The 26,926-nt window shown below is 40.2% G+C and overlaps 1 protein-coding gene and 1 long non-coding RNA gene across 2 annotated transcripts; one reads left to right on the top strand and one right to left on the bottom strand.

Annotated features, from left to right (window-relative positions):
* The first annotated feature begins 129 nt into the window (after window positions 1-129).
* LOC121005133 lies at window positions 130-11,149 on the top strand. Its single transcript, XR_005779875.1, has 3 exons — window positions 130-262; window positions 1,593-1,596; window positions 11,136-11,149. It is a non-coding gene; the product is annotated as an uncharacterized LOC121005133 (long non-coding RNA).
* Window positions 262-26,926, bottom strand: PLAU (plasminogen activator, urokinase). The gene is made up of 11 exons (XM_040437699.1): window positions 26,845-26,926; window positions 17,050-17,130; window positions 16,933-16,972; window positions 16,230-16,334; window positions 15,203-15,377; window positions 15,015-15,118; window positions 14,467-14,662; window positions 12,261-12,412; window positions 5,926-6,066; window positions 2,016-2,164; window positions 262-1,195 (listed from the first exon to the last, which is right to left on the bottom strand). The coding sequence occupies exons 2-11, from the start codon at window positions 17,104-17,106 to the stop codon at window positions 998-1,000; spliced, it is 1,317 nt and encodes a 438-aa protein (XP_040293633.1). The 5' UTR covers window positions 17,107-17,130; window positions 26,845-26,926; the 3' UTR covers window positions 262-997.

Here is a 26,926-nt window from a genome sequence, read left to right as displayed (position 1 = left end):
AGCATGGCAGAAATGATCTCCTGAAGTAATAAGGATGTATTCCAACATGCCCAGTTCTGCTTTCACCAAAGTGATTGATACTAAAAAAGCAAAATGATTGCACTTTCTGTGGCCAAGAACTAAAAAGTAGTCCAGTATTGCTATTGAGTTTAAAATCTAGGCAGAAAAATATAAAAAAAATTCTTTGAACAGTAAAGGGAACCAACAAGAAATCAGTGCAAATGGAGTAAAATTAAACTGTAACTTGATAAGGATGGAACCTGTTTTCACAATCATTATGTATAACATTTAGGAAGTTACATAAACCTAATTTAGGTTATTGGAAGATTGAAATAAACCCTAAAGTCGCTGTTTATATATTAACCGTACCTGAGGAACCATGGTACTATAAGGCAATAAGGCTATAAGGTCATATAAGGCAATTTATGTAATGGGAAGCATACAGGATAAATGCTCAACTTTCTTGTTAAAAGTTGTTCAGATTCATGTCTCCCTTTGTCTGTATACCCTGTGATAAAGCTGGAAGTATATAAACATAAATATGGCAACCACAGAAAATGGTGTGTTTGTAGGCCTTCAGAGCTAAGAGAATGACAAATCCGGAACCTTAGTAAAACATATGACTGAGCACCATACCTGACAGCTCAGATGTTGGCTAGTAAGGTCTATAAGCTCTTGTACTACTTCTAAACCAAGAGTGTGAAACTACATTTCCCAACATGCACAGTTGCTCGACTGCTACTATAGAAGTGAATACAGCATGCTGGGAGTTGTAATTTTACAGCAGCTGGAGTGTGGAAGGTTGCTGACCCCTGTTCTAAACAATCTGATGAAAGTACAAAATATACACTAATCCTTCATGACTAATAAATAAACTGTTGCTACTTTACAAATGCTTGCACAGTTGGTAACTGCACATCGGTCATACAAACTGAACTTACGCTCCCCTTCTTTGTTTGCTTTCTTATGTATATTCCAAGTTAACAGAGCTGGCTGGTTATTTAGGGATAGGGATAGCATTATCTCTCACATTGTTAGCTTCAGCCATGTTGTCCTGTATCCACTGCACGTAGTTTGTCACTCGAGTGTACACGCCAGGCCTGTTCTTCTTGGCACACTCTTCCCCCCAGCTTATTATGCCATACAACACCATTTTTCCACTGTGCTGACACACAAGAGGGCCACCAGAGTCACCCTACAAAAAGCAAGAAAAAAAACATTGGAACCAATTACATTTTTAAATTGAAAATGTTTCTGTGAATTTATTTGTACAAAGATATGACACTGGTCACTAGACAAGTGCTGTGTGATAAATCCTATATGGAAGTCTTTGGTTTGCAGGCAATGTGTACATAGCAACCAGTCCTAAATGGTCACTATGTGTAATACTTGTTTAGCACTCTGGTTCTTGGTCCCAGTGGTAGGGAAACTCTTCCTCAATCCAATTTTTTTTATTTTTTTTAAACCATGGCACTCCAATGATATATGCAATTAAATCAAAGTGCCATTATTTTCCATCCATCTCAAATAGTACTTTGAGGCCAGCATTTCAGTCTTGTTCCACACCTTGTTCACAGCCTATTCCAGAAGAGTATTGTACATTGCAGGTAAATGTGCATTGCGCTGGAGGAAGTCACTTCATTCCTTCCAGCACAATGGAAAATAAAGACGCTTTGATATAACTGCACATATGATTGGAGTGCCGTGGTTTTTCTACAAAATAAATGGTCGCTGTGGTGAGAGCTGTGGAGTAGTAATCAGCTTAGCAGCGATTATACCTTGTCATTCACCACCTCAACTATGCTATTAAAGTTTTATATCTGTAAATTTAGGCAGAGAATGATCTTAAAATATGATGTAATTTCAATCCAAGAAATGCTGCAAAGCCAGTGTTTGTATAGTCTTCGAGCGCCAATCTAGGGTAACAATATGTTCAGGGAATATATTCTATGTTTACATGTAGCACTCACTTCTATTAATTAGGTATACATACAGTATTGTCATCAAGATCTTACCTTGCAAGCATCAACCTTCCAGTTGGGGTCTCCAGCACAGAGCATGTTGTTATTGATTAATTTCCCATAGTAATCAGGTGATTGGCACATGTCCTGTGATATGAGCTGAACTGATGTGGACTTGAGAGTTTCAGAGAATCTATGGCTATCTGCAGAGAAGAAGTATATCACAGTGTAAGCCTTTTGCCAATGTTTTAGAGGATATACAGTACATTATAGCACAGAGTATTAAAGAGATGGCCAATTTGTAAGAATTATGGCAGATTATGTTATAATGTATTTCTTGTAGGAAAGGAAGTTCTGGTCAGGCGCAAAATCACTGGTAAAGCAGGTCTTGATAGGTGAATCTTCTTTATTTCATAAATACCATATGTACATAGAACAATGTGTTTCGGGGCTCAGTGTCCCCTTCATCAGGTTATTAGGTAATAGTATTAACTAGCGTTAAACAGATGTTTATATAAGTATAAAAAACCGCCAATCTATTAATGTATCAGTTAAAACGATATGAAGAAATATGTAAAGCTAATGAAAGTATTCTCGAGCCGGGTCACATGACCGCCTCTCTGCGATCACGTGATGGAGCCGGGCTGGTGTTCCGGAATTTTCTGCTACCCGGAATTTTTTGCTACCCACATCACTTCCGGTAGTGACGTGGGAGGTGTGTCTCTCACCTCGGCTTCTCATTGGCTCTGCCGGGGGTTTGTCTGCGCAGGCGCGGAGGATTCGCCCATAGCGTGAATGCGCCGAGGGTAGCAGAAAACTCCGTCCCACTGCGCATGCGCGAAGAAGACCGACCGAAGGTAGCAGAAAATTCCGTCTTCGCGCATGCGCAGTGGGCCGGAATTTTCTGCTACCTTCGGCTCCTACTGCGCCTGGCCGAGCCGTCTTTTTTTTTAGCGAGCCGAAGGTAGCAGAACATTCTGGCCCACTACGCATGCGCAAAAAAAAGACTGTTTGGCGCAGGCGCAGTAGCGCCGAGTCCAGTTAACATTAAAGTTTAACAAAATGCAAATATCTAGACCTCTTCAGCACCTCTGTGACGTTTACTTGACAGTATTTTTATTAATTGGTCACTCAGACCACATTACGTCTAGCTTGAAGTGCTGACTAATATAACATTTTAAATCTTTATTTCATTTCCTTAAAACTATCTTCCACAATATAGACCTAATACTGTCAAGTAAACGTCACAGAGGTGCTGAAGAGGTCTAGATATTTGCATTTTGTTAAACTTTATTAACTGACTCGGCGCTACTGCGCCAAACCGTCCTTTTTCGTGCATGCGCAGTGGGCCGGAATGTTCTGCTACCTTCGGCTCGCTAAAAAAGACGGCTCGGCGGAGGCGCAGTAGGAGCCGAAGGTACCAGAAAATTCCGGCCCACTGCGCATGCGCAAAGCCGGAATTTTCTGCTACCTTCGGTCGATCTTCTTCGCGCATGCGCAGTGGGCCGGAGTTTTCTGCTACCCTCGGCGCGTTCACGCTATGGGTGAATCCTCCGCGCCTGCGCCGACAAACCCCCGGCAGAGCCAATGAGAAGCCGAGGTGAGAGACACACCTCCCACGTCACTACCGGAAGTGACGTGGGTAGCAAAAAATTCCGGGTAGCAGAAAATTCTGGAACACCGGCAGAGAGTTTCACTGACATCAGAGCGCTAAGGCATGCGATCTGTTTCCCTACATCGCTTGAGAGGCAGGAAGGTCATCTGATCGCAAACCTTGCGATCACATGGCTAGTAACCATAGCAGCAGGTGTGCATCTACAAAGAGCACGATGCTTACATCTGGGTAACACTATCGGTAACCAAGGCGATCCAGCGATGACATAGGAAGTGTATAGCCCTTGTCAGAGTTATCTAAAGGGGCCATTGGAAAAAATATATAGAAACCAATGGCAATAAGAATTATGAGAGAATGGGAATAAATATAAGTTCAAAAGAGAGGAGGAAACCTCCATATATAAATTGATATTGGAAACATGGGCATTATATAATATAGATAGTATGTGAATATATATGGGGTATACACATGATGACCCATAGTTCACTTATTGATAAGGGCAGGGGGAATAGAGAAAGGTAACCTTAATAAATAAGTAGAATGCAAAGCCATGGTAAAATGCATGGTCATAATAAATAGGTCATATATCGATGTATATATATATATCGTGGGACATACTCATTTCCCATAGTTCTCTAATTTATAAGGACAAAGAGGAGGGGGGGGGAAAGGAAAATAAGGAATAAATTAGTTGCCCACTAAATAGATATTCATAATAAAAATCCTAAATAAAATGACCCCATGCTATGTATGGAAATTTACACAGAAAGTACATATGTAGAAGTGTACTATGTTTGTGTATATGAAACAAGTTGCTAATTATCTTCCTCTTGGAAATATAAAAATAAAAATAAAAATTTATATAAAAATAGACAAATATAAATGTAGTAAATGTTCATTCTGTCCGGACCGAGAGATATTAATATCTTTATAAATTAATATCAAACGCTTCGTTGAGACCATAGGGGTTCAAACTATTCAATTTGAAAATCCAGTACATTTCTCTGCATCTAATGTACTGGATGTCCTTATGTAGGTGAATCGGGATTTGTTCAATCGGTGTCACATTAAACCCAGCTGAGCTAACCTCATGATGTTCTGTCGCGTGTCTGGATACGCTGTGTTTTAGATACTTTTTCTTAATGTTTGATCTGTGTTTATTGAGCCTATTTCGCAACTTAATGCGTTATGCGTTAAAACAAATATTTAAAACCTAAAAATAAACGATTAAGATGATAAAAAGCATACAAAAAATTCATAATTTTTACATCTATACGAATATTGTCAAACAAAATCTTGTTTGTTAAGAGGGGATGAGATTTTGTTTGACAATATATAATAATGAATTTTTAGTATGCTTTTTATCATCCTAATCATGTATTTTTAAGAGGATGTTAGGTAGGTGGAAGGAGGACCCAAACCTGTATAAAAAAAACACGCCCTTGATGGGCGGGATATGCACCGCTGACGAAGCGAAGGTGAAACCCGAGTCGAGTGATAGACGGGAAACCGGTCAAATTGTTTGATATGCCTGCATTCCTCTCAAGTTTGTGAGTATAATAAAAGCTGGTTTGAGATTAACACTCATTGCGGTGCTTCACTATCTTTGCCTATCTGGTCTTGACAAATATAGGAGAGGCGAATAGATGTGTGGCAATAAAACAGTAATTGGCGTATTGATGAATGTCGGCACATGCTGAAGTGGTCTGAGTGGAGCTATTGGAGAGCAGCGCGGTTTCAATATTGTGAAGAGTTGAAAAATATCAGTACTAGTCCCCCACTGCATCAGTAGGGTATACAATTGTGGTAGTGTTTTGATTAACCCACATAACTTTTGCTGCCTTTGCTGCCCCTGGACAAATTGTCTTCTGCCTTTCCACAGAACAGTTCACTTACCATTCAGCGCATGCTCAAGAAGAGCATCCATCCAGGTACAGCATAGACAGTGGTGATGTGGTTGAATCCTACCACCACCAGTATCTTTTACTTTACCAATGCAGCAGGGGTCATGTACTGATGTTTATGTAGCCCACAGATGGGGACTCAAGGGCCTTGTACAGCATGTTGGGGGTAAAATTTTGTGCGACAGACAGATGTATGTCTCACAAGAAATACATTACAACATATCTGCCATAATTCTTGCAAATTGGCCATTCTCTTTAACACTAGTAGTGGCTTACTCAATCAGTAAATAATCTACTATGTTCTTGTAAAGTAGATTTAGTTTTGGTCACTATATGATTAAAATAAATTAAGAAACAGCTTGCCTTTTCTTTTTAGAATCTTAGAATATTTTTATTATAGCTATATGCTATTAACTAAAGTAAAAGAAATCTTAAATTCACTTACCATAAGCCTCTTTTCCAAACCCAGCAATCTCACAGTGAGCACCATCTCTAAAATTCAGATCATTTGATGGCAGGCATATGGTTTGCACATAGTCAGACATGGAAGCACATTGTCCTGACTCTGAACGAATCTTCACCAATGCTAAATGAAGATATTTATTTTTGTTGTAATTTAATGCATTGCAAATAATAGCATTACTTTAGCTCACTTTTGTTTTCTTACCAATGGTGGAACTAACATAGTAACATAGTATATAAGGCCGAAAAAGACATTTGTCCATCCAGTTTGGCCTGTTATCCTGAAAGTTGATCCAGAGGGAAAAAAAACAACAAAAAATCCTTTAAGGTAAAAGCCGATTTTCCCCACTTAAGGGGGGAAAAAATCCTTCCCGACTCCAATCAGGCAATCAGAATAACTCCCTGGATCAACGACCCCTCTCTAGCTATAGCCTGTAATATTATTACACTCCAGAAATTCATCCAAGCCCTTCTTGAATTATTTTATTTTACCATCACCACCTCCTCAGGCAGAAAGCTCCATAGTCTCACTGCTCTTTCCGTAAAGAATCCTTTTCTATGTTTGTGTACAAACCTTCTTTCCTCCAGACGCAGAGGGTGTCCCCTCGTCACAGTCCTGGGGATAAATAGATGATGGACCCTCTCCATCTCTGCTATGTCTGCCTTGTTCACAGGAGCCCAGAACTGTACACAGTACTCCATGTGTGGTCTGACTAGTGATTTGTAAAGTGGTAGGACTATGTTCTCATAATGGGCATCTATGCCCCTTTTGATGCAACCCATTATCTTATTGGCCTCGGCAGCAGCTCCCTGACACAGTTTTTTTCTGCTTAGTTTGCTGTTTATTAAAATTCCTAGGTCCTTTTCCATGTCAGTGTTACCGAGTGTTTTACTATTTAGTATGTACGGGTGATTTGCATTAGCCCTTCCCATGTGCATAACCTTACATTTGTCGGTGTTAAACCTCATCTGCCACTTATCTGCCCAAGCCTCTAATCTATCCAGATCCATCTGTAGCAGTATATTGTCCTCTTCAGTGTTAATTACTTTACACAGTTTAGTGTAATCTACAAAAATTTATATTTTACTGTGCAAGCCTTCTACAAAATCATTAATAAATATATTGAAGAGAATAGGGCCCAATACTGACCCCTGAGGTACTCCACTAGTGACAGTGACCCAATCTGAGTGTGTACCATTAATAACCAGTTACTTACCCACATACAGACATTTTCTCCCAGTCCAAGCATTCTCATTTTATATACTAACCTTTTATGTGGTACAGTGTCAAATGCTTTGGAGAAGTCAAGATATAAGACTTCCATTGATTCACCACTGTCAAGTCTAAAACTTACCTCCTCATATAAACTAAATTAGTTTCACATGACCGATCACTCATGAAGCCATGCTGATGTGGCATTATTTGCTTATTTTCATTGAGATCCTCCAAGATAGCATCTCTTAGAAAACCTTTACCCACAGTTTACCCACAACAGATGTTAAACTTACTGGCCTATAGTTTCCGGGCTCTGTTTTTGGACCCTTTTTAAATATTGGCACCACATTTGCTATGCGCCAATCCTGTGGAACACTCCCTGTCAGTATAGAGTCCGTAGATATCAGAAATAAGGGTCTGGCTATGACATTACTTAATTCTCTTCGGATACGGGGGTGAATGCCATCTGGTCTTGGCAATTTGTCTATTTTAAGTCCCTGTTGTACTTCTTTCTGGGTCAGACAGGACACTTTTAATGGGGAATTTACTTTTACATTCTGCATTTCATCTGACAGTTTATTTTCCTCAGTGAAGACAGTGGAGAAAAAAATATTTAATAGCTTTGCTTTCTCCTCATCGTTCTCTGCAACTCCCCCCTCATTGCTCTGTAGAGGGCCGACATCTTAAGATTTATAATTTTTACCATTTATACAAACCGGATTCCAAAAAAGTTGGGACACTATACAAATCGTGAATAAAAACTGAATGCAATGATGTGGAGGTGCCAACTTCTAATATTTTATTCAGAATAGAACATAAATCACGGAACAAAAGTTTAAACTGAAAAAATGTACAATTTTAAGGGAAAAATATGTTGAATCAGAATTTCATGGTGTCAACAAATCCCAAAAAAGTTGGGACAAGGCCATTTTCACCACTGTGTGGCATCTCCCCTTCTTCTTACAACACTCAACAGACGTCTGGGGACCGAGGAGACCAGTTTCTCAAGTTTAGAAATAGGAATGCTCTCCCATTCTTGTCTAATACAGGCCTCTAACTGTTCAATCGTCTTGGGCCTTCTTTGTTGCACCTTCCTCTTTATGATGCGCCAAATGTTCTCTATAGGTGAAAGATCTGGACTGCAGACTGGCCATTTCAGTACCCGGATCCTTCTCCTACGCAGCCATGATGTTGTGATTGATGCAGAATGTGGTCTGGCATTATCTTGTTGAAAAATGCAGGGTCTTCCCTGAAAGAGATGACGTCTGGATGGGAGCATATGTTGTTCTAGAACCTGAATATATTTTTCTGCATTGATAGTGCCTTTCCAGACATGCAAGCTGCCCATGCCACACGCACTCATGCAACCCCATACCATCAGAGATGCAGGCTTCTGAACTGAGCGTTGATAACAACTTGGGTTGTCCTTGTCCTCTTTGGTCCGGATGACATGGCTTCCCAGATTTCCAAAAAGAACTTCGAATCGTAACTCGTCTGACCACAGAACAGTCTTCCATTTTGCCAAACTCCATTTTAAATGATCCCTGGCCCAGTGAAACGCCTGAGCTTGTGGATCTTGCTTAGAAATGGCTTCTTCTTTGCACTGTAGAGTTTCAGCTGGCAACGGCGGATGGCACGGTGGATTGTGTTCACTGACAATGGTTTCTGGAAGTATTCCTGAGCCCATTCTGTGATTTCCTTTACAGTAGCATTCCTGTTTGTGGTGCAGTGTCGTTTAAGTGCCCGGAGATCACGGGCATCCAGTATGGTTTTACGGCCTTGACCCTTACGCACAGAGATTGTTCCAGATTCTCTGAATCTTCGGATGATGTTATGCACAGTTGATGATGATAGATGCAAAGTCTTTGCAATTTTTCGCTGGGTAACACCTTTCTGATATTGCTCCACTATCTTTCTGCGCAACATTGTGGGAATTGGTGATCCTCTACCCATCTTGGCTTCTAAGAGACACTGCCACTCTGAGAAGCTCTTTTTATACCCAATCATGTTGCCAATTGACCTAATTAGTGTTAATTGGTCTTCCAGCTCTTCGTTATGCTCAAATTTACTTTTTCCAGCCTCTTATTGCTACTTGTCCCAACTTTTTGGGGATTTGTTGACACCGTGAAAATTGGAATCAACATATTTTTCCTTTAAAATGATACATTTACTCGGATTAAACGTTTGATCTGTCATCTACGTTCTATTACAAATAAAATATTGACATTTGCCATCTCCACATCATTGCATTCAGTTTTTATTCACAATTTGTTTAGTGTCCCAACTTTTTTGGAATCCGGTTTGTATAATTGAAGAACATTTTAGGGTTAGTTTTGCTCTCTTTGGCAATTAATCTCTCGGTCTCTAGTTTGGTGGCTTTTATTTGTTTTTTACATATTCAATTTTTTTTCCTTATAGTTTTTCAGTGCTTCCTGGCTTTTCCTGGGCCCTCCTGTTTTAGTGATTTAAATGCTTTCTTTTTGCCATTTATTGCTTTATTTATAGTTCTATTTATCCACATTGTTTTTTTCTTGTTCCTTAACCTTTTATTCCTATAAGGTATGTACCTCTCACAATTAGATTTTAGGATGCTTTTAAAAATATCCCATTTTGTGGCTGTATTTTTATTCTTGAGGACTTTGTCCCAGTTAGTTATGCCTATGGCCTCTCTTAGTTGGCTAAATTTAGCTTTTTTGAAGTTTGGTATTTTTGTTCCTCCCTGTAGAAGTGCTTTTTTGAAGGATAATTGGAAGGTTATTACTTTATGGTCACTATTTCCCAGGTGTCCCCCAACCTGCACATCTACTGTTCTGTCAGGTCTATTGGTTAATACTAAGTCCAGTATGGACGTCCCTCTAGTCGGGTCCTGAACCAGTTGGGAAAAGTAATTGTCTTTGGTTATTGCCAAGAACCTGTTTCCTTTATGAGATGTACAGCTTTCAGTTTCCCAGTCTATATCTGGGTAGTTGAATTCCCCCATAACAACCACCTCATTATGATTTGCTGCCTCGTCTTTCTCGTTTAGTAGTAGATTTTCTCTGGACTCTGGTATATTAGGTGGTTTATAATAAACTCCTATTAGTAATTTATTATTATTATTGCCTCCATTTCTACCCACAGTGACTCCACATTTTCATGTCCCTCACTTATATCTTCTTGGACTGTGAGCTTTAGACAGGACTTTACATAAAGGCAGACCCCTCCCCCTCTCCGGTTTTGACGATCCTTTCTAAACAGACTGTAACCTTGTACATTAACTGCCCAGTCAAAGTTATCAACCAGCCATGTCTCAGTTATTCCCACTATGTCATAGTCCTCCTCGCACATCACTAATTCCAATTCCCCAGTTTTATTAGTCAGGCTTCTGACATTAGTATACATACAATTAAGAGGTTTATGCATATTTTTTACCCTACACCTTTCCTTTTGAACTGTTCTAGTCCCTCCTTCCATTCCTCCCCCAGTCCCACTACCTTGCCCCGGTCTCTATCTGCACTACCTTCACATACTATAATGTAAATATCCTCCCCCATTCTCTAGTTTAAACAATCCTCCAACCTTCTAGCCATCTTTCCCCCCAACATAGCGGCGCCTTCCACATTGCGATAGAGCCTGTAGCTGACAGAGAAGTCTGCCCAGTTCTCCAGGAACCCAAACCCCTCCTTCCTACACCAGTCTTGAGCCACTTGTTAACCTCTCTAATCTCCCGCTGCCTTTCTTGTGTGGCTCGTGGTACAGGCAGTATTTTGGAAAACACTACCTTTGAGGTCCTTGCCCTAAGCTTTTGACCTAAATCCCTAAAATTATTTTTAAGGACTCTCCACCTTCCTCTAACTTTGTCATTGGTTACGATATGGACCATGACCACTGGGTCTTCTCCAGCCCCTCCCAGTAATCTATCAACCCGATCCGCGATGTGTCGAACTCTAGTGACAGGAAGACAACACATTGTTCGGCGATCACGGTCTTTGTGACAGATTGCCCTTTCTGTACCCCTAATAATTGAGTCTCCCACTACCAGCACCTGTCTGCCCTGCCCTGCTCTCCTGGTCCCCTGCTTACTGGAGCTGACATTCCCCTGACTGGCAGAGAAAGTGTCCGGCTGCAGCAGTGCTGTCCCTGAACCGACATCCCCCTCATCTGCAAACCGTGCAAACTTGTTGAGGTGTGACAGATCAGGGCTAGCTTCCCTGGCACTCTTCCCTCTACCCCGCTTTCTAACTGTTACCCAGCTAGCTACCTCACTTTCCTCAGCTTCCTCGCTATCACCCTCCCCCACATCTACCCCATAGAGTGCTTGCTCAGTGAGCAGCAAACTCTTTTCCAAATTGTTAACGCCTCTCAGTGTTGAAACTCGCCCGTTTAGATACTCAATTTGCGATTCCAAACGGGTAATTTGCTCACATTTTGAACAATGATATACACCCTTGACCGTCTGTTCCAGGACTGCATACTTTAGACAAGATGTGCACTGGACTGCGCTGTCAATAATGGAACACATACTAAATGGGGATTACACAAGAGCGAAAATACAATATAATGCATTAATAAGAAACTGATTTACTGCAGTCCCCCACTGAAGTCCCTGAATATGAAGTCATCTAATCTAAAGTCGCACACTTATACACACACTTAAATCAAACACGTGACACACAAACTCGCGTTATATTCCTGCTTATATAAATGGAGCTCTCAAAACCAGCCAGTTTTTTTTCCTCTGGATTCTCTGGATTCAGTGTGTGTACTGGCAGACGAGGCCCACGGTGGTATAACTACTGTGTGGGGGTGCGAATGAGGCATAACTACTGTATGGGGGCATAACTACAGTATGGGGTAGCTAAGGGTGCATGACCACCGTGAAGAGGGTACTAAGGGAACATTCTACTGTAGGGAAGCACTAAGGGAGAAAAACTACTGTGTGGTACACTAAGGGGGGGGGGGGGGCTGTTGGTAATGCAGGGCCCGGGCAGAATACCATAAACTAAACTCTTAACTCCTTCTCCTGTCCAGCAGGAGAGGGGGTTGTGTGGAAGCTGCTCAGGGAGTCGTTCAAAAATTTGCTATGGGGCCCAGTCTTTTCTAGTTAGCACCCTGTTTCTTACCAATATCATTGTTCAATGCGCCTGTCTTCTCACTGTAGTCCTGATGACGGATTATTCTCTCCACCAGAAATCTCTGCTCCCTGTACTCATTTTCTTCATCAAGATGAGATTTTCCTAGAATAATTATATAGTCCTTTGGCTCAGGAAACTCACTATATTAAAGAAAAAATAGTGGGTTAAGCAGCTTGTAATCTCCGCTGTGTATGTTTTATGAATACAGAAAATATAACTTTCCTTCTGATAGCTTTTACTCTGCTTGGCTAACAAAGTGTAATACATAAGGACACAGAAATGTATCTAGGCAGCATTGAGTTCACGTGGTAAAATCAGTAGCAATAAAATCAGGCCGCTTTTACATGTCAGTGCTTGGTCAGTGATTTGTATCAGTGATTGTGAGCCAAAACCAGGTGCAGTTCAAAAGCACAGAACATGTGCAGATCTTTCCATTATATCTTATCTCTGTGTAGCCTCCACTGATGGAAATCACTGACCAAACTCTGACTGTGTGAAAGTGGCCTTAAGACTACTTTACACTGGCCGAGCATCAGCCACATAATAGCTAACATGCATTCGTATGAACACTTGTTAGTAATCATTTGCCTGTGTAAAGGTGCCATTGATTACCCAATGAATGAGTGAAAGGCTTGTTCATTTGTGCTGTCACCTAAATCATTGTTTGCTGGCAGCAGATCGTGCCATCTAAATAGCAGTCTGCTGCCAGAAAACAATGATGTTGTATGGGGACAAGTGGTGGCATTAGCAAGTGTAAACAGGACTTTTTTCTTTTGTGCAGAAAATGCGGCCAAATTCACTCCAGATACTGTATGCCTACCACTCATCAATTTGTTAACCCGTTTGCCATTGCCTTGTATGGAAAACCACCATCAAATCTACTCTAAAGAAGTAACATGCCACTTGTCAAGTATTTTTCAAATCGGCTGCTGGAAAAAAAATGTCCACATGGTTGAGTTTTTTACATTGAAGTCAATAGGAACCCATGGATGGTTTTTTTAATGTGGATTACAGCAGCAGATTTTACCAATGAGAATATAGTGAGACACCTGCCTTCTTTGGAACCCTTTTTTGAAAGCCTTATACACACCATTTTTGGTATTATTTTAAGCATGTGTGCATTTTCATCGATTCTGAATACAATGGTAAACAATTTCAATGACGCTATGCATACCACTGTATTAAATACAGATTAAATATATATGCTGCGACCTACAAAGTGCCATCAATGGCAAAGTTGTTTTACTGAAAAAAAATATAAACAAAAAATCACAAAAATAAGATAATAATGCACTTAATAAAATAGATGCAAGCATTATATATGGACAAAGTCCTCACTCTGATGTGATAAAATCGGAGACACTTAGCCAATATATTTTGATCAAAACACATCTGTGCCCGCCTACCAAGCGCCAAGGTGGTCTCAGGTCAGACTTTGTCCATATATAATGCTTGCATCTATTTTATTAAGTGCATTATTAAGTTTTGTTTTTTTCATGAATGTGGCCAGGGACATCCGCACATTTATTTATCATACCGTGCAGGATGTTTTTATCTTAGTTTTTTCTGTGATTAATTTTTTTGGTCTATGTAGTATTTGCTTGAGGGAGTGACACCTTCAAGTGTGAATGCGCTCCTATTTTATCCTGGGAGTAGCATTCCTTTGCACTTTGCCCTTCCTATCTAATAGACCGCCTTGATTAGGTGGTACATATAGGTGCGCTTGCTCCTCCTCCCATTGCTTGCTTGATGCACATGGAGGTGACTAGGAGCAGCACACCATATGTGCGGCGTCTGTGCTCCTGAACATAGAAGCCCAATGGCTTAGGTAGGTTTAGCGTAGGACCCGCCTGACCTGAGACCACCTTGGCGCTTGGTAGGTGGGCACAGATGTGTTTTGATCAAAATATATTGGCTAAGTGTCTCAGATTTCATCACATCAGAGTGAGGACTTTGTCTATATATAATGCTTGCATCTATTTTATTAAGTGCATTATTACCTTATTTTTGTGATTTTAATTTTTTTCATTAATGTGGCCAGGGACATCCTCAAATTTATTTATCATACTGTGCAGGATGTTTTTATGTTAGTTTTTTCTGTGATTTTTTTAAAAGTTGTTTTAAGCAATAATCATCATGTTGTTTGAGCAACACATACTATATCTTCCAAAAATTAACTTCAGCAGTTACCTACCTGTCTGGAAAGCAGTGAGCTGCAGTAAGCACCCAGCGGGGGTTAAAAAGACTGGCACCACACTGGAAGAACTGCTCTTTTCTGTTTCTCCTATTGACCTGGTATAGTGTAGCTATCCATGGGTGGGATTCAACAGGGCTGTTCATTCCGCCTACTACTTTATATAATTTGTGCTGGCGACGGCCACAGGTAGGTTCTGTGTGATAATCATAAAAGAAAGTATAAGATCACAGTATAATTTAGAAACAAACTTGACTACATCATAGTATACCTAGTTACATTTTCAGCAAAAGTTTCTGTAAATTTGGGTGACTTCTTACCTATGCTCTGCATCAGGTCCAGAGATAAGCACTTTGGAACTTTACATGCACTAGTGTGTGCAAAAGATTTAGAAGAGCCTAAACAATATTTTAAAAGGTTCACTGTGTTTATCGCAATGCCACTGAGGTGAATTATTTTTGTGAAAAGGCAGAAATACACATAAGATACATGCCATTGAGTACTAATGAAGACTAGAATTATGAAATTTTGACATTCTATGAACTTACCTGTGTTTTCTTTCTCCTCGCATTTGGGGAGCTTGCAGAACATACTTGCAATGCCTTTTGGGCCATTAAAATAACACCAAGGTTTTAATCCATTGTGTGGGTTCCTGGGAAAATTACATAAATGAATTTCATTATGGGTTGTCTTATGATAGCTCATTGTATAATTGTTAAGCAGAACATATTATTACCTGCAGTAATTGTGCTTCCCTATCCCAAGCTTTAATGCATCCTTCATATGATCATTTACTTGGAAATTTTTCAGTAGTGGAGAATCCCATTGCAGACACTCAATATCGACACTCGTTTTAGATGCGGTGCCTCTATATTGATAGCCATTGGCCTTGTAACATTTAGAAATCAAGTCTGAAACAAAAATAAGTAAATATAAAAACCAGTAAAAGTTTTATCTATCTATCTATCTATCTCATAAAGAACATTTTCATTTCAGTATTTTGTCTACCTTATTACGTCTGTACCTATGATTAGCCTAAATACTGGATGTCCTTTAGGAGAACTTACAATAAAACAATAATAATGATACAATAATACAGCATTAAACCTGTGTCTTTTAGGTTACAAAAATTGTCAGCATAATCCAGACCTGAGTCTCAATAAGCCAAGGGAATCAATTCCTCTCTTGTTTGGTAGGACAAAAATCTAAGCTGTAGTCCACATTAAAACCCTGTGCTAGGACAATCGACTTTTTCTTACATTAACAATGTTTTCTAGACAACAATTTTGGAATGTTCAAGTGTCCATGGTTGATGACCCACTAAAGGTCTAGACTTTGAAGTGAACAAGCGGCAGGTGGTGGTTAAACAATTTCTTACATGTTTAAATTGATTTTGTATGACCCACATGAAAGTGGTTGCTATAAAGTTGGCAAGAGAGCTTATGCAGGTTGATCAAAGTTTGTACTAAGAATCTAATTCCAGTTTTCTAAATTTTGTTTTGGAGAAATAAATCAATATATATTGTATGTGTAGTCCATGTCTTTTTCTCTAAAATGTTGGTGTAGTTGTATATTCTGTGGCCTCATATTTTCCCTTCATAGCATTTTCCCTGTTTTCCTCTGATAGATCTTATTCTTTCACTTTAGCCCAAGGCAAATGGTTCTCACAAAAAAGATTTTTAAGTTACATGAATCAGTAAAAAATCTAAAATCTGTAAAAACAACTCTAAACTAAGTTTAAAAAAAAATAAAAATGCAAATACCTATTTCACAGTGTTTTCCAGTATACCCTACAGGACAGACACATCTATGAAATCTTCTGTAGGTGCCATAGTGTAAACAAGTTCCTCCATGTAAGCAAGTGCATTCTGTGTAGAGAGAAATTACACCAGCAAAGAACTGTCAACAATGCAATCTATAGTAAAGTGATATAAAGTAATTTATAGCTAAAGCTGACTATATACATTAGAACTATTTCAAAAGAACCCACTAAAATAAACCACCTAATATGTATGGCGTACTCCTGACTTTCCTAGGCGGTCATTCTGAACAACATATTTTTCAGTGTTTTCACACCAGCCATTTGGCATGCAGTGATAATGCATGCAGTCTCTTGCTTCCTTTCTACTACAAAGTTGGTTGCCTATAGCCAGCACTGGAGGGAGCTCAGTGCTTAGGAATTCATGCAGTTACAATTGACTGAATTAGAAGCTGTAATAATCTGTTTGCACTAAGCTCCTCCTAGTGGCAGCTGTATATAAAATGCAGTGTTGTGACATTGGGAAGAGAAGGAGTTCAGTGAAGGGCATCACCTCCCCATGGGCCACAAAGCAGTCGCGTGGTCTGCCTCCATTGAAGGTATGCCACTGACCATGCACACTATGTAAATAATGCATTAATTTGTAAAATGTTCTGATAATAATGCTTAATTATTGCGACATTATGGTATATGGCCTTTACATTTACCTTCAGTGTTCTTTGGTCTTTTGTGGTGTTTATGAAAAATCTAAATGGAAAAGTTGTATTAGCAATTTTGGACCAACGTAACCTAAATAATATTCAAGTCATCTGATGAAAACTTACCGATTCTAATCCAGTAATAAACAGAGATGCATATGCTATGATGACGATAAGCTTCATCTTCTATTGTATAGACTTTGTCAACTAAAATGAGAGTCACATATTTAGTATGTATTGCTGGTTTAAAGCGAATGTGAACACCAAACAGAAACCTAATCTATTGATGACTGCTGTGGCCAGGGTATTCTCTATCCTCAGGATAGGTCATCAGTATCTGATCAATAGGGGTCAAACACCCGGAACCCCCCCGCTGATCAGCTGTTTGAGAAGGCAGCGAAGATCGTAATAGCGCAACGGCCTTCTCTCAGCTTTTCCTAGGCCAGTGACAACACATTCATCAGTCCTGTGGCCTAAGCGCAGCTCAGCCCCATAGAAGTTAATGGGGGTAAGCGCGATGCCTAACACAACCGCTGTGCAATGTATGGTGCTGTGCTTGGTAAGCACAGAGAAGGCCATGGCGCTCACAGGAGCAATGGTGCCTTCTCAAACAGCTGATACTGATGGCCTATCCAGAGGACAGGTCCTCAGCTATAAAATACTGGAAAACTCTTTTAACCCCTTAACGAGAATGCTCGTCCTAAATCGCCGTCACTTAGGGCTAAAGGACGAGGGTTCTCGTCCTGCAGTTGTTCCTCCCCCCCCGCGTGCGGTCCCGCGATCAACAGCAGAGATTCGGCGGTTACTGACAGCCGGATCCCTGCTGCATCCACCAGCATCGGCGATAATGCCGGTGGATTAACCCCTCATATGCCGTGGTCAGTAAAAAAAAATAGTAAAAAAAAATAGGGAAAATATAGAGATATTAGGTATCGTCGCGTCCGTATCGACCAACTCTATAAACATATCACATGACCTAACCCCTCAGATGAACACCGTAAAAAAAAAAATATAAGAACTGTGCTAAATAAACAATTGTTTTGTCACCTTACATCACAAAAAGTAAAACAGCAGGCGATCAAAAAGGCGTACGCCCACCAAAATAGTACCAATCTAACCGTCACCTCATCCCGCAAAAAATGAGCCCCTACCTAAGACAATCGCCCAAAAAATAAAAAAAACTATGGCTCAGAATATGGAGACACTAAAACATCATTTTCTTTGTTTTAAAAAAGCTGTTATTGTGTAAAATGTACATAAATAAATAAAAAAGTATACATATTAGGTATCGCCGCATCCGTATTGACTGGCTCTATAAAAATATCACATGACATAACCCCTCAGGTGAACACCGTAAAAAATAAAAAATAAAAACTGTGCTAAATAAACCATTTTTTGTCACCTTACATCACAAAATGTGTAATAGCAGGCAATCAAAAAGACATATGCACACCAAAATAGTGCCAATCAAACCGTCATCTCATCCCGCTAAAAATGAGACCCTACCCAAGATAATCGCCCCAAAACTTAAAAAACTATGGCTCTCAGAATATGGAGACACTAAAACATTTTATTTCTTTGTTTCAAAAATGAAATCATTGTGTAAAACTTACATAAATAAAAAAAATGTATACATATTAGATATCGCCGCGTCCGTGACAACCTGCTCTATAAAAATACCACATGATCTGACCTGTCAGATGAATGTTGTAAATAACAAAAAAAAAAACGGTGCCAAAACAGATATTTCTTGTTACCTTGCCTCACAAAAAGTGTAATATAGAGCAACCAAAAATCATATGTACCCTAAACTAGTACCAACAAAACTTCCACCCTATCCTGTAGTTTCTAAAATGGGGTAACTTTTTTGGAGTTTCTACTCTAGGGTTGCATCAGGGGGGCTTCAAATGGGACATGGTGTCAAAAAAAACAGTCCAGCAAAATCTGCCTTTCAAAAACCGTATGGCATTCTTTTCCTTCTGCGCCCTGCTGTGTGCCCGTGCAGCAGTTTACGACCACATATGGGGGGTTTCTGTAAACTACAGAATCAGGGCCATAAATATTGAGTTTTGTTTGGCTGTTAACCCTTGCTTTGTTACTGGAAAAAATGGATTAAAATGGAAAATTTGCCTAAAAATTTTAATTCTGAAATTTCATCTCCATTTGCCAATAACTCTTGTGGAACACCTAAAGGGTTAACAACGTTTGTAAAATCAGTTTTGAATACATTGAGGGGTGTAGTTTCTTATATGGGGTCACTTTTATGGAGTTTCTACTCAAGGGGTGCATCAGGGGGGGGAAGGTTCAAATGGGACATGGTGTTAAAAAAAACAGTCCAGCGAAATCTGCCTTCCAAAAACCGTATGGCATTCCTTTCCTTCTGCGCCCTGCCGTGAGCCCGTACAGCAGTTTACAACCACATATGGGGGGTTTCTGTAAACTACAGAATCAGGGCCATAAATATTGAGTTTTGTTTGGCTGTTAACCCTTGCTTGGTAACTAGAAAAAAAATATTAAAATGGAAAATCTGCCAAAAAAGTGAAATTTAAAAATTGTATCTCTATTTTCCATAAATTCTTGTGGAACACCTAAAGGGTAAATGACGTTTGTAAAATCAGTTTTGAATACCTTGAGGGGTGTAGTTTCTTAGATGGGGTAACTTTTATGGAGTTTCTACTCTAGGGGTTCATCAGGGGGGCTTTAAATGGGACATGGTGTAAAAACAAACAGTCCAGCAAAATCTGCCTTCCAAAAACTGTATGGCATTCCTTTCCTTCTGCGCCCTGCCGTGTGCCCGTACAGCAGTTTACGAGCACATATGGGGTGTTTCTGTAAACTACAGAATCAGGGTCATAAATATTGAGTTTTGTTTGGCTGTTAACCCTTGCTTTGTAACTGGAAAAAAAAATATTAAAATGGAAAATCTACCAAAAAAGTGAAATTTTGAAATTGTATCTCTATTTTCCATTAATTTTTGTGGAGCACCTAAAGGGTTAATGACGTTTGTAAAATGCCTTGAGAGGTGTAGTTTCTAGAATGGGGTCATTTTTGGATGGTTTCTTTTATGTAAGCTTCACAAAGTGACTTCAGACCTGAACTGGTCCTTAAAAAGTTTTAAAGGTTTTTGAAAATTTCTGAGAAATTTCAAGATTTACTTCTAAACTTCTGAGCCTTGTAACTTCCCCCAAAAATAAAATGTCATTCCCAAAATGATCCTAATATGAAGTAGACATATGGGAAATGTAAAGTAACAACTATTTTTGTAGGTATTAATATGTATTATAGAAGTAGAGAAATTGAAACTTGGAAATTTGAAAATTTTTCAAAATTTTGGGCAAATTTGGTATTTTTTTATAAATTAAAATGAATTTTTTTTACTCCATTTTTACCAGTGTCATGAAGTACAATATGTGACGAAAATCTCAGAATGGCCTGGATAAGTCAAAGCGTTTTAAAGTTATCACCACATAAAGTGACACTGGTCAGATTTGCAAAAAATGTCCTGGTCCTGAAGGTGAAAATGAGCCCGGTCCCCCTTAAGGACACAGCCTTTTTACACCTTAGGACCAGGCCATTTTTTGCAAATCTGACCAGTGTCACTTTAAGTGCTGATAACTTTAAAACGCTTTGACTTATCCAGGCCGTTCTGAGATAGTTTTTTCGTCACATATTGTACTTCATGACACTGGTAAAATGAAGTCATAAAATATTTTTTTTTGCACCAAATAATACCTAATTTAACAAAAATTTTGAAAAATTTGCAAATTTCAAAGTTTCAGTTTCTCTACTTCTGTAATACATAGTAATAACCCTAAAAATTGTGATGAATTTACATTCCCCATATGTCTACTTCATGTTTGAATTATTTTGGGAATGATATTTTATTTTTTGGGGATGTTACAAGGCTTAGAAGTTTAGAAGCAAATCTTAAAATTTTTCAGAAATTTACAAAAACCCAATTTTTAGGGACCACTACAGCTCTGTAGTCACTTTGCGAGGCTTACATAATAGAAACCACCCAAAAATGACCCCATTCTATAAACTACACCCCTCAAGGTATTCAAAACTGATTTTACAAACTTCGTTAACCCTTTAGGTGTTGCACAAGAGTTATTGGCAAATGGGGATGAAATTTGAGAATTTCATTTTTTTGCCTAATTTTCCATTTTAACCCATTTTTTCCACTAACAAAGCAAGGGTTAACAGCCAAACAAGACTGTATCTTTATTGCCCTGACTCTGCCGTTTACAGAAACACCCCATATGTGGCCGTAAACTACTGTACGGCCACACAGCGGGGCTTAGAGTGAAAGGTGCGCCATATGGTTTTTGGAAGGCAGGTTTTGCTGGACTGGTTTTTTGACACCATGTCCCATTTGAAGCCCCCCTGATGCAACCCTAGAGTAGAAACTCCATAAAAGTGACCCCATTTAAGAAACTACACCCCTCAAGGTATTCAAAACTGATTTTACAAGGTTTGTTAACCCTTTAGGTGTTGCACAATATTAAATGGAAAAAAGAGATACAATTTCAAAATTTCACTTTTTTGGCAGATTTTCCATTTTAATATTTTTTTTCAAGTTACAAAGCAAGGGTTAATAGCCAAACAAAACTCAATATTTATGGCCCTGATTCTGTAGTTTACAGAAACACCCCATATGTGGTCGTAAACTGCTGTACGGGGACACGGCAGGGCGCAGAAGGAAAGGAATGCCATACGGTTTTTGGAAGGCAGATTTTGCTGGACTGTTTTTTTTTACACCATGTCCCATTTGAAGCCCCCCTGATGCACCCTAGAGTAGAAACTCCATAAAAGTGAGCCCATCTAAGAAACTACACCCCTCAAGGTATTCAAAACTGATTTTACAAACTTTGTTAACCCTTTAGGTGTTGCACAAGATTTAATGGAAAATAGAGATACAATTTCAAAATTTCACTTTTTTGGCAGATTTTCCATTTTAATATTTTTTTTCCAGTTACAAAGCAAGCGTTAACAGCCAAACAAAACTCATTATTTATGGCCCTGATTCTGTAGTTTACAGAAACACCCCATATGTGGTCGTAAACTGCTGTACGGGCACACGGCAGGGCGCAGAAGGAAAGGAATGCCATACGATTTTTGGAAGGCAGATTTTGCTGGACTGTTTTTTTTGACACCATGTCCCATTTGAAGCCCCCCTGATGCACCCCTAGAGTAGAAACTCCAAAAAAGTGACCCCATTTTAGAAACTACGGGATAGGGTGGCAGTTTTGTTGGTACTAGTTTAGGGTACATATGATTTTTGGTTGCTCTATATTACACTTTTTGTGCGGCAAGGTAACAAGAAATAGCTTTTTTGGCACCATTTTTTTTTGTTATTTACAACATTCATCTGACAGGTTAGATCATGTGGTCGTTTTATAGAGCAGGTTGTCAAGGACGCGGCGATACCTAATATGTATACAATTTTATTTATTTATGTAAGTTTTACACAATGAATTAATTTTTAGAACAAAAAAAAGTTTTAGTGTCTCCATAGTCTAAGAGCCATAATTTTTTTCAGTTTTTGGGCGATTATCTTAAGGCTAGTTTCACACTTGCGGCAGGACGGATCCGACATGCTGTTCTCCATGTCGGATCCGTCCTGCGGCTGTTTCGCCATGCCCCCGGGCCGCCGCTCCGTCCCCATTGACTATAATGGGGGCGGAGCTCCGGCGCAGCACGGCGGTGCACGGAGAAAGCCGCCGGACTAAAAAACCTGACATGCAGTAATTTTAGTCCGGCGGCCTTAAGCCGTGCACCGCCGTGCTGCGCCGGAGCTCCGCCCCCGTCCCCATTATAGTCAATGGGGACGGAGCGGCGGCCCGGGGGCACGGCGAAACAGCCGCAGGACGGATCTGACATGGTGAACAGCATGTCGGATCCGTCCTGCCGCAAGTGTGAAAGTACCCTTGGTAGGGTCTCATTTTTTGCGGGATGAGATGACGGTTTGATTGGCACTATTTTGGGGTGCATATGACTTTTTGATTGCTTGCTATTACACTTTTTGTGACATAAGATGACAAAAAATTGCTTTTTTACGGTGGTCACCTGAGGGGTTAGGTCATGTGATATTTTTATAGAGCCGGTCGATACGGACGCGTTGATACCTAATATGTATACTTTTTTTTATTTATGTAAGTTTTACACAATGATTTCATTTTTGAAACAAAAAAAAATCATGTTTTAGTGTTTCCATAGTCTAAGAGCCATAGTTTTTTCAGTTTTGGGGAGATTATCTTGGGTAGGGTATGATTTTTGCGGGATGAGATGACGGTTGGATTGTTACAATTTTGGCGTACATACGACTTTTTTGATCACTTTTATTACCTTTTTTGGGAAGTAAGGTGGGCAAAATTTATATTTCATCATAGTTTTTTATTTTTTATTTTTATGGCGTTCACCGTTCGGGTAAAGTAACACGACAGTTTTATAGATCAGATCGTTACGGACGCGGCGATACCAAACATGTGTAGGGAATTTTATTTTTTTCATTTTTAATCAGTGATAAATGTGTTTTTTGATTTTTACTTTTTTTCACTTTCTTTTTGACCCAGACCCACTTGGTTCTTGAAGATCCAGTGGGTCTCATGTCTGTATAATACAGTACAGTACAATATATATTGTACTGTACTGTATTTTACACTTTGTCTGAACAGATCTATGCCTTTTAGCACAGATCTGTTCAGCACCATGGACAGCAGGATGCCTGAGACGGCGTCCTGTTGCCATGGGAACCTTCCCCGTCTGCTCAGTAGTGGTCAGAACTGCGCAGACGGGGAAGGGTAAGGACGGGGCTGTCGGGAGGCTGTCTGGGGGCTCTCTCCCTCTCCATCGGGGGGCTGCAAAGGCACAGAACCCCCCCGATGGGAGAGGGAGGGAGCTCCCTGAGCTGTTAACCTTTTCCATACAGCAGTCCGTATGGACTGCGGTATGGAAAGGGTTAAACGGCTGGCATTGCATCGCAGATGTCAGCCGTTTATACCAGGGTGTCAGCAATGTGCTGGCACCCTGGTATACCCACTAGACGCCAACGATTATTCATGGAGAGGCGGGCGGGAGATCGCGATCCCGCCTGCCGCACTGCCCGCCTCCCGCACCGCCCGCACCGCCGGCAACCCTCCCCCTGCACCTCCCACCGGGCTAAAATCACTCAGGGGTGCAGGGGGGGGGGATACAGATATATTTTAGGAATACTAAAGTTTCTGATCCCCGCGGTCAGGGACCGCGGGGATCAGAAACTGCAGAAATCGCAGCAAACCGCAGGTCTGAATTGACCTGCGGTTTGCCGCGATCGCCGACATGGGGGGGTCACGGGACCCCCCCGCGCATTTAGCCTAGGTGCCTGCTCAATGATTTGAGCAGACACCGGGCTCCGATCACTGCCAGCCGCACGGCAGTGATCGAAAATACACAGGGCGTACATGTACGCCCTGTGTCCTTAAGTACCAGGGCACAAGGGCGTACCTGTACGCCCTATGTGCTTAAGAGGTTAAGTGGTTAAACATAGTTAAATAATTTTGATGATTATTTGTAATTTCTATATTTAAAAAAATCTTGCAGTTTTTGCACTGGCTACTAAGCATAATAGAGAAATAGCTTTTTCTGTGCAAATCACTTTTCAGTAGTTATCTCCTTATCATTACAGACAGGATTAGAATGACAGCAATCACCTACAGATGCAGCCAAGCTAAACTTCATGGTTAACGTGTTAAGTAAAAGAATGGTAAGAAAAAATACTTTTAAATGGATTTCAATGGCTTTTGTCATGAGATAACCGATATAACACTGTGCCATGTGTTATCAGAGTCAATTTTAGCTCGACTACATCTGTACATATAGATAACACAGGATCCACCATTCACAATAGGCAATATCAGCATATTTACTCTCTCCTGACCTCTGCACAGGTCACAGAGCATGCCTAGAAAACTCTCTCATAAAAGTGAGTCCAGTCCAGACTTTTTCTACGGCCCATTGTTATTCACAACAGCAATAAAAACTGATCAGAAAAAGGATATGTGTCACTATCTGGTGTTAAAGGGAACCTGTAAGGTTGAAAATGGTGTTTGAGTTGCAGACAGCATGTTATAGAGCAGGAGGAGCTGAGCAGATTGATATATAGTTATGTGGGAAAAGATTCAGTAAAACACATGTTTCATTTATTTAAATCTCTGCTCATTCTGGGCTTTGAAGTCAAGGAGGAGGTCCTATCAGTGATTGACAGCCTTCCCTCTTTGGCTGTGCATACTTAGATCGCTGTCAATCGCTGATAGGACTATAAAGCCAAGAATGAGCAGGAATTTAGATGAAATACAAGTCTTACTTATATCGATTAAAAATACATATTGTTTCATGTTTTAACAAAATACTTAAAACATCAACTCAATGCAGAAAGCTACAGCAGTCTTGTGTATTGAAATCAGTGGGCATCAAGCTATGCTATGCAGTGAAGATGAACACTTTACTTTCACACTCGCGTTTTGGCTTTCCGTTTGTGAGATCCGTTCAGGGCTCTCACAGGCGGTCCAAAACTGATCAGTTTGCATTCTAATGCATTCTGAATGGAAAATGATCCGCTCAAGTTTGCATCAGTTCAGTCTCTATTCGGCTTTGGAGACGGACACCAAAACGCTGCTTGCAGCGTTTTGGTGTCCGTCTGATGAAACTGAGCCAGACGGATCTGTCCTGGCACACAATGTAAGTCAATGGGGACGGATCTGTTTTCACTGACACAATCTAGCACGATAGAAAACGGATCCGTCCTCCATTGACTTTCAATGGTGTTTAAGACAGATCAGTCTTGGCTATGTTAAAGATAATACAAATGGATCCGTTCTGAACGGATGCAGGCGGTTGCATTATCTGAATGGATCCGTCCATGACGGATCCGCACAAAACGCGAGTGTGAAAGTAGCCTAACTTGTGGTTGCCCCATAGTCAAAGGATATGTGTGGGGGCAGCAATACAATTGTTCTGTGACTCCAATACCAGGCTCCTGTTTCTCACACAATACTGTATGTGAAAGAGATGGAGATTACGGGCTGTTGTGAAGTAACCTAGTGTTACATCCAGAAGGACAAGTTGAATTCTCCCAGCTTCCCAGGCAAGCACTAGTGACTGATTGGGAGTGAGAGAAAGCTCATTCAATTTGTGCCTGCAGCTCAATGCTGATGTCTAAGCATGGCACCACTGAAAAGGAGCACACCTCAGTGTCCGTCCAGGCCATGTGCTGAACGGAGGACAGGGTGCCAGGAAGCTGGACATCTGGCCACCCTAGTAACCAGTCACCATGAAAATGCTATGTAACCACGTTATAGAGCAAGAGGAGCTGTGCAGACTGATATACTGAATATTTTCCAATAAAAATATATAACTTGTATTTCATTCATTAAAATTCCTGCTCATTCTGGGCTTTGAAGTCAAGGTGGTCCTGTCAGTGATGGACAGCCTTCCCTCTATGACTGTGCGTACATAGATCACTGTCAATCACTGATAGGACTTCAAACCCAGAATGAGCAGGAATTTCAATAAAATACTTACTGAATCTTTCCCATAAAATTATATATCAATCTGCTCAACTCCTCCTTCACTATAATATGCTGCCTGCAGCACAGACGCCAGGTTCAACGTGTCAGGTTCCCTTTAAAAACCTGTATCTTACACAAAAACCTAAAGTGATCATGAATAAATGCTAAAAATAATCAATTTACTTGTATACACAGTATAAGTGATTAGAGCATATAATAGCCCACCTCTGTAGCATATATTCTTGTTTAAAACTTAGTTTGCAATTAGGAATTAGTCAGTTTCCCCATCATTGCACATATCTAGAACAAAGACTGAATATTACACCGTTTTGTAAAGTAAGTTGTAAAATTGCTGTTCAGTCTTGGCACTCACCAGAACAGAGAAGTTCACCTTGCAGCTGCTGTCTTTGCAGATTTGTCTCTATCCTTGGAGCTGCCTGTGCTGTTCTTTATCC

Source organism: Bufo bufo, chromosome 6 (genome assembly GCF_905171765.1).
Source record: "Bufo bufo chromosome 6, aBufBuf1.1, whole genome shotgun sequence".
NCBI classification, from domain to species: Eukaryota; Metazoa; Chordata; class Amphibia; order Anura; family Bufonidae; genus Bufo; species Bufo bufo.
This window is presented reverse-complemented; position numbering and strand designations above follow the sequence as displayed.

Coding starts and splice junctions, on each gene's coding strand:
- PLAU (XM_040437699.1), bottom strand. CDS start 17,106: ATGAAGCTTATCGTCATCATAGCATATGCATCTCTGTTTATTACTGGA. Junction 14,663..15,014: donor CGAGGAGAAAGAAAACACAG/GTAAGTTCATAG, acceptor ATTATCACACAG/AACCTACCTGTGGCCGTCGC. Junction 2,165..5,925: donor GTTTGGAAAAGAGGCTTATG/GTAAGTGAATTT, acceptor TCTTCTCTGCAG/ATAGCCATAGATTCTCTGAA.